The 15,679-nt window shown below is 44.0% G+C and overlaps 1 protein-coding gene across 2 annotated transcripts; it reads right to left on the reverse strand.

The window, feature by feature from the left end:
* Positions 1 to 1,359: 1,359 nt before the first annotated feature.
* ZDHHC4 (zDHHC palmitoyltransferase 4) lies at positions 1,360 to 15,650 on the reverse strand. Of its 2 annotated transcripts, XM_006133824.4 has the most exons (9): positions 15,502 to 15,650; positions 12,564 to 12,735; positions 12,343 to 12,451; positions 11,427 to 11,557; positions 7,825 to 7,898; positions 6,727 to 6,905; positions 4,762 to 4,887; positions 3,060 to 3,304; positions 1,360 to 1,818 (listed from the first exon to the last, which is right to left on the reverse strand). In XM_006133824.4, the coding sequence occupies exons 4-9, from the start codon at positions 11,547 to 11,549 to the stop codon at positions 1,537 to 1,539; spliced, it is 1,029 nt and encodes a 342-aa protein (XP_006133886.2). In that variant the 5' UTR covers positions 11,550 to 11,557; positions 12,343 to 12,451; positions 12,564 to 12,735; positions 15,502 to 15,650; the 3' UTR covers positions 1,360 to 1,536. The 2 variants fall into 2 exon arrangements, with proteins under 2 accessions (XP_006133886.2, XP_006133887.2); XM_006133825.4 differs by lacking the exon at positions 12,343 to 12,451.
* Positions 15,651 to 15,679: the final 29 nt, after the last annotated feature.

Genomic DNA, 15,679 nt, shown 5'->3' on the forward strand with positions numbered 1-15,679 from the left:
AGTCAACTATTTAGTACCTACATTCTATCACAGCAATTTTCAAAAGTAACTAGTAATTTTCAGTGCGCAACTTAGGATATCTGTAATGGGGTATGAGTGGCAGAGGATGGAAAATGTATAATGTCAAATTGAGGTGTTCAACCATCAAATCTCAACCTATTTCACTTATGCACATAAACTTCCTCTAGGCTCTTCCATTGCAAAGATCATTGAAGGGAAGATCCAAAATAGCACTGTGTCCTAGATGAAATGATGCAAAGTTACAGCTTTGTGTCAGAACCAGCATAGAACAACACACTAATTTTCGTTCATGCAAATGTAACTTAATAGTTTTCATGTGACTGTCTTAGCAGGTATACGCCTCATGGAGGTGTGATGAAGCCACAAAACGGTAAGATTTAGACATGCAATCTGGTCACCTTAAAGACACCTTGAAGTTCATTTGCTAAAACACTCCCAAGCAGTTCCTTAAGACTTCATTTTTATAGTTACAACAAGGCTACATCTACAGTGGTGTGATTTTGCGCAAAAACTCTTTAGCGCAAGAGTTCTACACTGGCATGTGCTTTTGCGCAAGAGCAACCATGCCAGCGTAGGCGCTCTGTTGAGCAAGAAAGCTCTGATAGCCATTTTAACCATAGGGTTTTCTTGCGCAAGAAATTCATTATGCCTGCCTACACTGGGCTCTTGCACAAGAACAGTTGCGCAAAAGGGCTTATTCCTGAGCGGAAGCATCAGAGTTCTGGTGCAAGAAGCCCTGATTTCATACATTAGAATGTCAGTTTACTTGCGCAAGAACACATGGCCAGTGTAGACAGGCAGCAAGTTTTTGCTCAAGATTGCGCCAGTGTAGACACAGCCCAAAAGTGTATGGGACATGGAGTTTCCTGCTAAATATGCTTACTATCTCTCATCCTTAACACATGGAATTTGGTTAGCCAATTCAAGTACAGTATACTTGCTTTAACACTGTCACCAAAAGAACATACTGATGGAAAACCTTAAATTTTAAGCTATGACGATGCCCAAAGAAGCTATTTTCTAAGGATGTGTCTATACACAAGTATTTATTTCGAGATCATGTCAAAATAATATCCAGCCGGAGACTTACTGACTGCTGTAACCTGCATTTTACAAGGATTAAGGGAAGTCAGAGAGTGCTCTATTTCAAAATAAGTGCTATGTAGATGTGCTGAAATTCAAAATAAACTACACGATTATTGTAGCTCAAGTTGCATAGCTTATTTTGAGTTTAGCCCTGCTAGGTAGAGGTATCCTAAAGAGGGCCCACAAGCCATGGCTTTAGTCCTAGGTGTTAACTGCCGTACTTCCAGAATGAGCTAAACACCACAGACAACGAACAGTTTTATAAAAATATATTTTACACCTAAATCAATTTAGGATAAAAGCCCTGTAGCTACAGTACTTAATGAAAACCACAATATCCTTTCCAGAGTCCTTGGTACTGACAAAGCTGTTGGAGCTATATCCTTCAGGAAAAATTTAACATTGATTTAAAAGTATATAACCATTTCCTCACGTCTTTTTCTTTTTCTCTGAACTTGTAGGTTTAAAGATTTCCTTTAAATTGACCCAGACTCCTTGAGAATAAACATTTCTATAAACAATATGCCTGTCATGGGGCTCCAATGCCCGACAGCAAGAACATTCATATCTTCTAGATTTATACCATTCATTGGATGTTTGGTTAGTTAAGGCCAGGTACAGACTGAAACAACAATATGCCCCCAGGACCAGAGAGAGGACAACAACAAAACCAAGCATGAAGACAATCCTAGGAAATGTCAGGAACAGGTGCTGCAAAGAGATAAAAATAACTTATTTGAAATCAGTATATAAAGTCCTATTTTAATACATTTCGATTTAGCTCTGTTAACCACAGTACAACTGGCACAGAGATGGTGAATCCCATATGAAACCTTTAAGGTGGTTGTGAAGATAGTTCACAAACATGGATGAATGTATCTGAATGCTAGGGTGATGGGTTGCATTCAAGACAAAGAAGTTAACTTGGGATTTGAGGGTTGGCCAACAGAACTGTTGGTGGGCTCAGGGAACGGAATGTACAGGCAGTCCCCGGGTTACATGGATCCGACTTACATCAGATCCCTACTTACAAACGGGGTGAGGCAACCCCGCACTAGCTGCTTCCCCCCAGCAGACCAGGGAGACGCGGAGCGGCTTTTCTCAACAGACACCTCAGCTTGAGAATAAAGGACTGAGGGAAGTGAGGTGTGGGAGAATAAAATTGAGCTCTGGAGAAATGTTTGGCTAGAGTTTCCCCTACAATATGTACCAGTTCCGACTTACATACAAATTCAACTTAAGAACAAACCTACAGTCCCTATCTTCTATGTAACCCGGGGACTGCCTGTATAGATTTCTTCCTGTCACTCAGCCATGATTAAGATAGCTTAATTGGCTCTCAAAAGGACGTCTTCCTTTCTCAGCCAGAAGTTTGGTGACAACACATGGAATGAACATTGTAGTAGTCGGTATCAAACAGAAGCCTCAGGGCAAGGTTTCTAGAGGGAGGCACAGGACTCACCAGAAAGAAAATGATAGTGATTCAAACTCTCAAAAACTCACTTGAGTGTGAGCAAAAATACTGGCTCGGTCACTAATCTGTTTTGTGAGAGCATGAACACACACAATTCTTAAACCATGACCCCTCTAGACCAAAAAAAGTTAAATATCTCAAACAGTAAATGAGGCTGTGAATGATTTACTCTACACTGCACTAACATGTATTTAAATTAATATTTATAATACTATTTCTATACAGATCAAAGATCTGTTGGATATAACTTAGAAATTGAAGAAATTGCCCTTCGAAAATATTTTTAAAGTTCCTTTGCATGATTGTGCCTCATAATTAGCACATTAAACAAAGGCTTACTCCCCCCACAAAACACCAGAACTGGACCTACTGAAAGATTCTCAAGAGATGAGACTATAAAAAAAAAAAAAAAAAAACCTCTTTGTTCAGGCTACAAACCAAGAAGTAGGTTAAAACTCCGACATTACACTTAGTTTACCTGAATAAGAAAGAGAATATCAATGGCATGCTCTTGCCCCTGATCGTCAATGTAACTTCCAAGCATCATATTAGATAGCAGTACGACTTGGATCAGAAATGCTGCTGTTACGAATGCAAGGTCTGCAGCCAGGGCAGTCACAGTGAAGAGGTAAAGGAGGAAATATCTTATATTGAAGGCACCAATGCAGTTGTTAACCCACACGCAGTGGTGATCAAAACGATGTACACAACTGTTACATACACCTGGTCAAAAATTAAACACAAGACAACACAATTATTTGGGTTTTAAAGAAACCAATGAGATTTCTTTTATACAGCTTAGTTTGGTTTTTTCCCCCAATAGAAATACAGGAACATGACCAACATTTGCCATTCAGATAGGAGAATAGCGATGTGCCTGACACACATGATTAGTAATTGTGGTTTGTAGGAATATAGCCAGACTTCTGTTTCTTCTGAAGGAATCTTTTGTGGCCAGGAATCTCAAGAGGAGCCAAGGAATGTTCCCCAAATGCCTGAGTTACCATGGATGGTAAAATTAAATGTTTCATTCCCCCCCACCTTTTTTTTTTTTTTACACCACCAATGTGTGCCTCTTAAGGGTTAAGCAAATAAGGATGTCCCTAGCCTTTGTTTGACAGAAGCTGGGAATGGATTACTTGATGATTACCAGTTCTGTTCATTCTAAAGGCACCTGCCACTGGCCACTGCCAGGAATATGGAGCAAGATGGATATCTGGTCTGACCCAGTGTGTCCAGTCTTATGTTCTAAATACGATAGTTTCAGATAACATCACCAAGAGAAACTTAATATTTAAACATCAACAAGGATTAAAACAGTTCCTCTTTTATTCTCCAGCTCAGCGAGGAGCCCAGGGATCAAGGTTTCTCCAGTAGTGCTACCTAAAACATCATATGGAATGTAGAGAGTAGGGATGCAAAAGGTTAACTAGTGGCTGGAACAACTCCCCACCTGTTATGGGCAAGGGGCTGCTCCAGCCCTGCAGGGGACAACACCATAGATAGGGGCTGCTCTCATCCGGGGCCAGTCCCAGTACAGGCGCTAGGAGCCAGCAGAGCCACCCTTAGCCGCAGCCCCAGAGCGGGGCTGGAGGTGGGAACCCATTGGGCTGCTCCAGCAGGGTTGGAGTGGTCCCCAGCCTGGATCCCACTTAGGTTAAACTAATCTATGACCAGTTAACCTACTAATGTTTAACTGTTAAACCAGGATTTTATATCCCTAGAGAGAGTACAGTTCCCTGTTTCATTTTAAGTGACAGGGATATCAAATATAACAAGAAAAATGCACAATCCTAAACTAAAGTCTAAGCAGATAAAATCTTTTAATTTCACCCTCAGTTGCTAAGCAGGATCTAACTTGACTTCTCAGTATTCCTTTGTCTGAAGTGAAGTGCCAAAGCTAAGTTAAAAGGTTGCTCTGCAATTTATTCCCTGAAGCTAATCAACATATGGTCCCCAGGCTAACATTTCCAGAAATTTGGGGATCTCCAATAGAGTTGGTTAGAAACAGCACAGACAAGATGCTGATAATCTTGATTTGAAACCTCCTGAAAATGAGCAATAATGCCAACAATTTTTGCACTAATTAATGTGTATTACTAAGTTAAAGGCAGGTGAATTGTAATTAGCAGCAGCAAATGAATCTGGTGTAAATTGTTTTTTAATATAGAGACTCTTACTGCAGTGTTTAGATCTGGCTGGCTTTTCCACGTTGCAGGTAGGACACATGGTGTTCTTTTGAAACATTACTCCATCATATGCGTAAGCCTTAAGAAATGACTCCTGATTTGATTGTGTTATTGTACCTATAAGAAAAACAACACTATAGCAACAAGCTTCCCCATAAAGAAGTGCTGTTACGGTGTGAGGCTGTTCATGCACTTTCAATTTGTACAGAAGCCCATTTTTGGTGTTACTCCCCATGACACTATCCCTTCCAGAGACAGTCACAGAATATTGAAGTTTTTAACCTGACAAGAGAGGTTAAAAGAGACTGAAGAGAGATTAAAAAGATAGGGCCTTTTCATCTTAGAAAAGAGGAGAGTAAGGGGGGGATATGATAGAGATACATGACTGGTATGGAAAAAGTGAATAAGGAAAAGTTATTTACTTATTCCCACAATACAAGAACTAGGGGTTGCCCAATGAAATGAATACGCAGCAGGTTTAAAAACAAACAAAAGGAAGTTTTTTGTCACTCAGCGCACAGTCAACCTCTGGAACTCCTTGCCAGAGGATGTGGTGAAGGCTTGGACTTTACCAGGGTTCAAAAAAGAGCTAGATAGATTCCTGGAGGTTAGGTCCATCAATGGCTATTAGCCAGACTGGGTAGGAATGGTGTCCCTAGCCTCAGTTTCTCTGGAGGTGGGTGACAGGAGAGGGATCACGAGGAATACCTGTTGTGTTCCCTCTCTGGGGCATCTGGTATTGGCCACAGAAGGCAGACAGGATACTGGGCTGGATGAACCATTGATCTGACCCAGTATGGCCATTCTTACGACAAATCCCCCGAAACAGAAAAATCAAAGCAAAGGCTATGAAGTTTGCCAACCTATGAAATAACAGTTATGACGACATTAGAGCTTTGGAAAGCTCTACAAATACATCATATTTCCTGGATCTCTCTCTAGAGCGCACTCAAAAAATACATTCCTGGTTTTCAACACTCTCCCAGGACTTTCACTTCTCTGACCTCGTCACATCAGCCAGGATCAACTCTGAAGCAATCAATCCACCAGTGGGTCGATTTAGCGAGTTTAGTGAAGCCCCACTAAGTTGTTCACCAATCACTCAGACGCCGACTCCGGGAGCAAGGTAAATAAGGAGGGTCTACAGGATAGTTTCTCCCATACACACAGCACGGTGTAAACCCCATGGTAAGTAGATGTAAGATGCATCAACTTGAGTTATGCTACTAATGCCACTCAAATTTTGTAACTGATCAGCTTTTCCACGCAGTGTAGACCTGCCCATCTTTTCCTGACTCGCTCACTCCCAAGCCAATCTATACAAACAGCAGGGCAGTGACTGGCTAATGAGGACACAAACTGAAAGATGAAATGATTTGACCAAGGTTGCTAAGTAAAATTAGTGAGCAACAGAGCCAAGAATCCCCCTCTCCCCCCGCCAATTTTCTGTTGGGACTGCCAACTCTTCTGATTTAACCATAATATTTGATTGTTATGCAGAAATGCAGTATGTGGTAAACATGAATATTCCTGGCTTTGGAGAGTGTTACTAAAATACACCAAAAGCAATTAGCCCACTTTCCTCTTTATTAAGAGCCAATTATGGAAAAGTGTTATTTAAAAAAAAAACAAAACAAAACAAAAAAAAAAAACCCAAAAGCCCAATGCACAGCTTTTTTTTTTTTTTTTTTTTTTTTTAAGGGCAAGCGCAGAGAGTATATTTCACACTGTTTGTTACTTATGTCTACACTTCTTATTTGGAACGTTAAAGCAATGGGGATCATTGGGGGCGTTTCTTATCTACCATCCTGTGGAATTAATCATCAATCAGGCATGACACATGCAGCATCTCTGGGCAATTACATGATACCTTGGGTGGCTAGAGAAAACACCAGATCAAAAGCAAAATGACAATTGCCCAATAAATGCAACAATTCACAGGCAATATGAACTTACCAGGGTTGGTCACAGAGCACAGAATGAAAAAGCCCATATTCACAGCCAGCAGCACATATGGCAGCAGAAGGTAATGAGTGTCAAACTCCAGCTCTTGGCAGTAGCCAAATATTTCCCAACTGTATTCACCAAAAATTGTCACTTGTAAGGCTAAGTGCAGGACAATGAACAGGCAGCTTCTGTAATGGAAAGGGAGGGGAAAAGCTTAATTCACAACCAGTGCCCTAAAAACAAGATAAGCTTCATTCAAGAGACATTTCAGGCTCATACTAAGAGCGAGCTGCTACCGGGCTCACAGTCAAACTACCTTCTCTAACTAGGATTCCATATTGATAGCATGCAGCCTAACCAACTGCTGTGTGCTCTTATTTTTTAACCATCACCATAATACATCTTTCCCTAAAAGCGTAAGGAGAAATGCTGAGGCTGGAGTGCCCAACATTTAGCCAACTGGCCAGGATCGCCCTGGGTACCTCCTGGCCAGAGCCTACACCTGGTGGCCCATACCCTCCTGCATCCCAACTCTCTTCCCCAGGTCACCACCCCTACTCTCTGTACCCTGGCTTTCCCAAGGCACAGTTCCCTCCCAGACCCTGCACTTCCTCTTTCACTTCTCCAAGCCAGAATCATCTCCTATACCCATACTCCCTCCTGCACCCCAATCCTCTGCCCCAGGTCTACACAAACCCTCTGCACCCCTCTCCCCCAGGTCACAACTCCCACCCTATTACCCCCCTCCCACACCTTGCCCCCAAACCAAAATCCTCTCTTATACCCATACCGCCTCCTCCCAGATCCTGCACCCCAATCATCTGCCCCATGTCACAACCCCCTCCTTCACCCAAACTCCCTCTCAGATTACAGACCCTCTCCTACACCCAACCTCTATCCCAGACCCAGCACCGCCTCCATAAAAAAGCGTGGCCCTTGATCACTTAACATTTTGGAATAGCCCCCCCCATCAAATTACTGCCCACCCCTATCTAAGAGCAATCTCTCTCAACTTTTTTTGGTACCAATGGGAGGCTGCCATCAGTAATGATCAGAAATAGTTGACGAAAAGGATGTCAAAGAAAAAAAAAAAAAGAAATGTGGTACCGTGTATGGAAGAGCCTGTGAAGCATCCTCTGTGTTGGTCTTTGAAGCCATGTTGGGATTATAAATGAAGATATCTGGAGCAAATGAAGACACCATGTAATCTGAACTGCACATCACTTTCACTTTGTGGTAAAAACATCCAACATCAACAATATTTCAATAGCACCTTCCATCTGAGGATTTCAAAGGACATTGCAAACATTAGTTCATGAATCTCTCTTCCTTTGAGGTGAATATCGTTATAACCACTAAATGGAGGGTGAGGAGAAGTGATGCAGAGAAGCCAGATTTTTAATGGCATTTAGGCATCTAAAGATGCTGACCGGGTGTTCAGAAGCACCTAATTTTCAGTTGTTTTTTTTCCGTCCAGAACTTACCAATTATAATTAGGGAAATTATGGGAATTTTAAAGATCTATTTGAGAGCTGAAAAAAAACAAAAAAATTAAGGTGTTTTGTTCAAAAGGAAAGAGTATCATGCAGCTTTCTAGGTCTATTTTCAGCCTAAAGATTTAGCTCAAAAGAAGAACTTCAATAGAGTTGAGTGAGTGTGTGAAACTGAAGGGTTATAATGTAAGTTAAGAAGTGAATAGGAAAGCTATGATACTGCTGAGAATATCCAGTTTGATAGCTTCATGTTTTTTTAATTGTCAGTTCAAAAACTACCACAAACAAGGAAGAAAAAAAGCTGCCTGTCTGTTTTCATTCAGACACATCTTTAGCACAGTCAGTGCTGTGGAACTGTCTATATTGCTATAGCAACCCAGCTCTCCACCAATGGCAAAAAGCACAACAGCAAAACAGAATCACTTTATGTGGGGGGAAAAATGGCACTAGGGCGTTTTATATTATATGTGATGATTACAAGCCAGCTGAGTCAGGCAGATTTGGGAGGGAGGGTACCTATTCCACTTTTAACGAGTCTGCCTCATACTACAAGACAGTTCATGGAAAATTTTTAAAAATCAGGGTGCTAAATGCTGCTGCTAGAGGGGTATTAGAAATGATTAGATAGAAAAACAATCCTCTTATGCAACTTTTGGAATCTAACTTTCAATTAACGGTTTGAAAATGTGTTTATTGTGCTTTATCACTGCATCCAAGAGAGGACAGAAAGATACCACATCCCTCCCCCCATGTAAAAATTAAGGTGGCATAAGAAGCTCTTATGTTATAGAGAGCTCTCCCCTGTGCACCATTGCCGTAAACAGTATTCAAGTGAAACCAAAGCAAAAAGGTTCTTAAGGGTGGTGCCTTTCCACGTGATGATTATGGAAACAAAAAGAAGAGAGTTTGAAAAGAACTATATACAGAACACAACCATCTCCTGGCAGCATGGAAAAGAGAACAGTGGGATGGATGTTGACCTGTCAAAGAGCTAGAAACAGCTATGGTGTGTCTAAGTACAGTAATTTTATATTGTTCAAAATCCGTATTTTGAGGTGCTTAAAATAATACAACCAGTCACACCTTCAACCAAATTGTTGGTTTATGCATTTTGGACTATAATCAGAAACTAATTTTTTAAAAGACACAGTTTAAACATAAAAATCCCTTTAAAGTTACCCTGTAATTGTTTAACTTGTGAAAATATCAATTTTATTTGTTAGATGAAATGTGAGTACTTCTTTCACAACATAAATGGTATTTGTAATATTTAGTTTGTTGCATACACAGCACAAAGATTTTTTTGTAATGAAGACATAACATCAGTTTGCCCAGCTCCCCTTACTTGCAAGAAAAGTACAATAAAAACCAAAAGCTGTTCATAATCATATAAATAATGATAAATGTGTCCAGTTACTTCACTGACTTTTCATTCTCCTTTCCCTTCTTACAGAACTTTGCTATTTGTTTCCATTTAGACAGATTTAAGAGAAGAATATTTCTTTATTATTGTTTTATTTGCAATAGACACTCGTTTTTTTAATCCCCTTTTAACAAAAAATGTTTCACATGGCTAAAATTATTTTTTCTCCTGATTTATTAGCATATTCTGGCAAATATTATTATATACATAGTACCGAGTAGCATTTTTAAAATTTTTATTATAGAATTTGCAGATGCATGACCCATTTGCTATACTCTCTCAACTAAAACAACCCGACAATCATTTTCATGTAAACTACATGTATTGTAAATGTATGGCAACTCAAAGCTTTCTTTTCTTAATAATTATTTTGCAGTGCTATTGAGAAAGTGTAATTTTTAAATTACAGAACAGCAAGTTCTGTTCTTACCCCATAGAATAGTTTTTCCATGAAGCAACAACATTGGTTTCAACTTCATTTGATGGGGGGGTTCAGAGTCCTAGTCATTTTCATTTATCCACAGTACAGGTTCAACACAGTTTGCTGTAACACAAACTTTTCTGTCAGTCTGCCTCACCCCAAAGTAGAGGAACCCCCACATCAAAGTAAGGGACGGGGATCCTGTCTCCATGGCCCACTCAGATTTTGGTGTGTCTGGTGAGATTGATATATTCCGTTTTATATTGATATATGCGCCATCTGTGAACTGGAGTGACCTCATTTCAGATAGGTCATTTAGGCTACGTCTATACTGTGCACTGTTGTGCAAGAAGATATGCAAATGAGGGCATGGCAATGAATATTGCCATGCTGCATTTGCATACCTAATGAGCCGCCATTTTTGAAGAAGGAGCTATCTACACTGCTCCTTCTTGTGCAAAGAACTCCTCTTGAGCAGGAGCCATTCTTCTTGAAAATAAGTGGAAGATCGGCTCCTGCGCAAGAGGGGGTTTTTGCACAAGAAGGAGAAGTGTAGACAGCTCCTTCTTGCGCAAAAGCCCCTTCCGCAAAAATGGCAGCTGATTGGGTATGCAAATGAGGCACGGCGATCTTCGCCACGCCTCATTTGCATATCTTCTTGCACAGTGTAGACATAGTCTTAGACTTTTTTGTCACCACTGGCTGGCTTAACATTTTTGTGCATCACTGTGTGCAAGATGCCTGACAGATGAAAGACACTGCATCTCATTCCTGATCCTAGCTTGTATCTAATTAGAGGGCTATTGATACAGCATCATGGAAATGTATGGGGACCTCTCAAAACCATTAAATTGCTACCAAAATTCCTTGAAAAACCAACATCCCAAAGAATACAGAAGTTGTTACATGGAATAGACTCAATCCCAGTATCCAATTCTTTTCATGCAGAAGCCAGCTGGAGGATCCACTAGCAGCAGATTCTCCCTTTTTCTTCTCCCACATCTCCAGCCTCTTCTGCCCAACCCTCTCTGCTATTCCACCTCTCACTTCTTACATCATTACTGCTCAAGAAAACCATATTGTCCTGCTGAGAAAAGCCCCACAATCAGCGGAGGATCGGTCAGGATTGCCCCCCAAATAGATTAGGAGTAGACTGATCTGTTTTCAGTTCATTATCTGATATATGAAGGTATTGCAAGAAACACACGTACAGTCATACAAATGATGTCCCTTTTCAGAAATGTAAGCGTGGCCAAGCCAGTCAGAGAAAGACAAAGCTGAAAACCAGAGCCTCAGTTTGTGCTGGCTGCATTCATCCTCAAAACTGGGAAGATGACCATGACATGAACATGACCAATGTTAGACTCCTTACCTGAGTTATACAACTGAGGCCTCTTGCAGGAAAACTCTCTTTCCTTCCTGAATAGATGCAGACTAAAACAATACTAGCCAGAACTAATAGCAGATAAATTATGAAGAGAGATAAAAAATCCATCCTGAGACCTACAACAACAAACAAAGCAGTTTATTGGTGCTGCTCAGTGCTGTGTGTACCTCACCTCTATGCTCTGGTATCTGGGATTAGGAATTCTACACACTGTTTAACAAAGCATTAATAAAGAGTAACCAATTCTGATGGAAAGATGTCCTGGAAATCTCTACAAATACTCTGGCATGTCACAGTCGGAGGTGAAGATTCTAGTTCAAAACATTATGTATTTCTACAGAACTCTAATAGTGTGCATGAAGCATTTTACAAAAATACATACATACAAACAGTTGAGAAGAGAAAGTAATTTACTCCAGGTTGGACCTCCTTGGTCCAGCACTGTTGGGACCTGACTGGTCCTGGATGAGGGCCCAGGGGAGATAATTTCTAGTCCCCCTGCTGTTGGCTCCCCCCATTCACCCACACCCGTGAGCTGCATGCTGGACCCAAGCTCAGCTGAGCTACGCATCTCCCACGCCACACAGCACTGGGCTCCAAACCCTTCCACCTCCTGCAGCCCATTAGGGCCATGCGCCCCCTCCTCCCACATAGCACCGGGCTCCCAGCCCCCCTGCAGCGTGCCAAGACTCTTTGATCTTGGAAAATCCATGGTCCTTCCAGTCCACAGATGTGGCCGGACCAGAGAGTTCCAGGTTTATAGAGATGCAACCTATAGAAGGGAATTGAAAACTATTTATCTGCTAAGACTTCAGGGCTTGAGTTACCTTTGCTATTGGGGGGGGGGAGGGGGGAGAGATCAGAATCACGTACAGCCATTAAAAAAAAACAAAAAAACTACCTCATTCCATAACTGGCACCAGCCCCTCTATGACAGTACAATCCATTTGCATTTACACACAGTCCAGCATAATAGGGCTCAATGCAGATTGGGGCCAATGGATGCTACTCTAGAAAATAGCAGCAACAATAGGGGAAAAACTCAGAACCTTGAAGTCTAGACAAACGAATTGGTTTTCATCTTTGCTTTAAAATGTACTCATCCACACTTATCACTCTTACCTTGCCTTCTTTTTATTTGTCATGGCCACCAGTTGTGGTTTGTCTTTTACTTGGACTGTAAGTGATCGGGGCCTGGAACATCTTTCTATTTGATGGTTATACAATACCTCGCACAATGGTGCTCCAGCTGGGGTCTATGACTGATGCCACTGTGTCAATAATAGTAGTTGTCCTTTTAAAAAAAAAAATTGACAGATATTCTAGATTGTATTTGAAGAAACATTTCAGTTCCCTTCCAGCACCAGAAAGCACAAGCAGGAGAGTTGCCCCAAGTGCTGTTCCAAGCTTGATGAGGGGCCACAGTTCTGCACGGCCCTGACAAGCCACTTTTTCTATATTATTTCACTCTTACACCACTAGACCCAACCACATCAGCGGCTCATTTAATTGCACATCCACTAATGTGATCTATGCCAGCAATGTCCCTCTGCCACATATACTGGCCAAACTGGACAGTCTCTATGGGAAAGAATGAGTGGACACAAATCAGATATCCAAAAAGGCAACACACAAACAGGTTGGAGAACATTTTAACCTGCCCAGGCACTCATTAATGGATCTCAAAATCACTGTGTTGTTTCAACAAAAGACAGGACTATGCAGCACTTTAAAGACTAACAAGATGATTTATTAGGTGATGAGCTTTCGTGGGCCAGACCCACTTCCTCAGATCAAATTGTGGAAGGAACTTGGCATGACCATATATACCAAAGGGATACAGGCCAATTCCATAAGCCAAATACACAGGGAAGCCTTGGAACTTTACTTCACTTACAGGTTTGGGACCCATCACAAAGGTGTGAATAAAGACATCACCTGGCTAGCACACTACCTTCCACATCCTAGTAAAACAAAAAAAGCAGTCATGTAGCACTTTAAAGACTAACAAGATGGTTTATTAGGTGACGAGTTTTTGCAGGGCAGACCCGCTTTTGTTGTTTTACTAAGATCCAACTAACATGGCTACCTCTCTGTTACTTTTCCACATCCTAGTGCAGTGGTTCTGAACTCGTTTCAGTCCGCGGACCACCAGGCCAATCAAAAGATTTTTGTAGATCACCTCCAGCACATGTAGCATAGGACCAACGACACAGCAACTGCTCAGCACAACGGCGGAGCCACAGACGGAAGTTACTGGTAACACAACACAGTTGTGTCCTTGGGGACGCTATGGATGACGCGCCGCGTGCGTGTGAACACAGTGTAAGACAGCCTGATGACGGCACCTGCTCACGCCCTGTGACTTAGAACAATATTCCTATGAACCACCGAGAAAGTCACCATAGACCACCAGTTGAGAACCACAGTCCCAGTGACTTAACCAACCAACCAATGGGAACTTAAGAACACTTTGCACCTTCTCTATCAGCTTCAGGTAGCATGAACACTACATCTACACTGGCAGCTTCTTGCGGAAGAACAGTCGTTCTTACACAAAAACTTACCAGCTGTCTACACTGCACGAGCGTTCTTCCAGAAGTAAATTTACAGTACAGCGTTGTAAAACAGGGCTTCTACCAGAAGAGTTATTCCTCTCCCCACAAGGAATAAGCAAGAGTTATCATAGAATCATAGCATACTAGGACTGGAAGGGACCTCGAAAGGTCATCAAGTCCAGTCCCCTGCCCTCATGGCAGGACCAAATACTGTCTAGACCATCCCTGATAGGCATTTATCTATCCTACTCTTAAATATCTCCAGAGATGGAGATTCCACAACCTCCCTGGGCAATTTATTCCAGTGTCTGACCACCCTGACAGGCAGGAACTTTTTCCTAATGTCCAACCTAAACCTCCCTTGCTGCGGTTTAAGCCCCTTGCCTCTTGTTCTATCCTCAGAGGCCAAGGAGAACAAGTTTTCTCCCTCCTCCTTATCACACCCTTTTAGATCCCTGAAAACGGCTCTCCTGTCCCCCCCCCTTCCAGAAGAGGCCAGTGTAGACAGGCAACATGCATTTCTTGCACAAGAAGCCCCTATGGTTAAAATGGCCATCAGTGGTTTTTTTGCACAAGAGAGTGTCCACACTGGCACGGCTGCTCTTGCACAAGGGCACGTGGCCGTGTGGACGCGCTCTGGGGCAGGAGTTTTTGCACGAGAACTTTTCTGCAACAGAAGCTGCCAGTGTAGACGCAGCCTATGACCCCCCCTCCCATTCCCTGTGGACGCGGCCCCGTAACAACTGCAGGCAGCGGAAGAAGGGGGGGGAGGTGCCGCAGCAGCTCAGGTCCCGGGCAGGGCCGCCCCTGCGCGTGCAGCGTTTGCACTTGCACACTGACCGCCCCCCCCCAGGCGGGGCCGCCCCTGCGCGTGCAGCGTTTGCACTTGCACACTGACCGCCCCCCCCGGGCGGGGCCGCCCCTGCGCGTGCAGCGTTTGCACTTGCACACTGACCGCCCCCCCCGGGCGGGGCCGCCCCTGCGCGTGCAGCGTTTGCACTTGCACACTGACCGCCCCCCCCCGGGCGGGGCCGCCCCTGCGCGTGCAGCGTTTGCACTTGCACACTGACCGCCCCCCCCCGGGCGGCGCCGCCCCTGCGCGTGCAGCGTTTGCACTTGCACACTGACCGCCCCCCCCGGGCGGGGCCGCCCCTGCACGTGCAGCGTTTGCACTTGCACACTGACCGCCCCCCCCCCGGGCGGGGCCGCCCCTGCACGTGCAGCGTTTGCACTTGCACACTGACCGCCCCCCCCCCCGGGCGGGGCCGCCCCTGCGCGTGCAGCGTTTGCACTTGCACACTGACCGCCCCCCCCCCGGGCGGGGCCGGCCCCTGCAGCCCGGCGCGATGGGCTCCCCGCGTCCCCAGAGCGCGCGGCGGGGGCAGCCCGGCCCCCCCGCGGGATCGCCAGGCGGCGGGGCCCAGGGGACGAGTCCAGGCAGGGCGGGAAGCGACGGGACCCGGGCTGGCTCTGAGGGGGGGGGGGGGGGAACAGGGCCTCACCGCCAGCGTCGCGCGGGGCCCTCCAGGCCCAGCTAATCGAGCAGCCGGCCGCTCGGGAATCGCTCCGTCCCCGAGGGACCGTTGCCTAGCAACCGGGAGGCTCCGAGGCCTGGTACGACACCGGAAGTTCCGCTTACGCAGCGGAGCAGGCGGGTTTTTGAACGCCCGCGGAAGTGCG

This window comes from Pelodiscus sinensis, chromosome 16 (genome assembly GCF_049634645.1).
Source record: "Pelodiscus sinensis isolate JC-2024 chromosome 16, ASM4963464v1, whole genome shotgun sequence".
Taxonomy (NCBI): Eukaryota; Metazoa; Chordata; order Testudines; family Trionychidae; genus Pelodiscus; species Pelodiscus sinensis.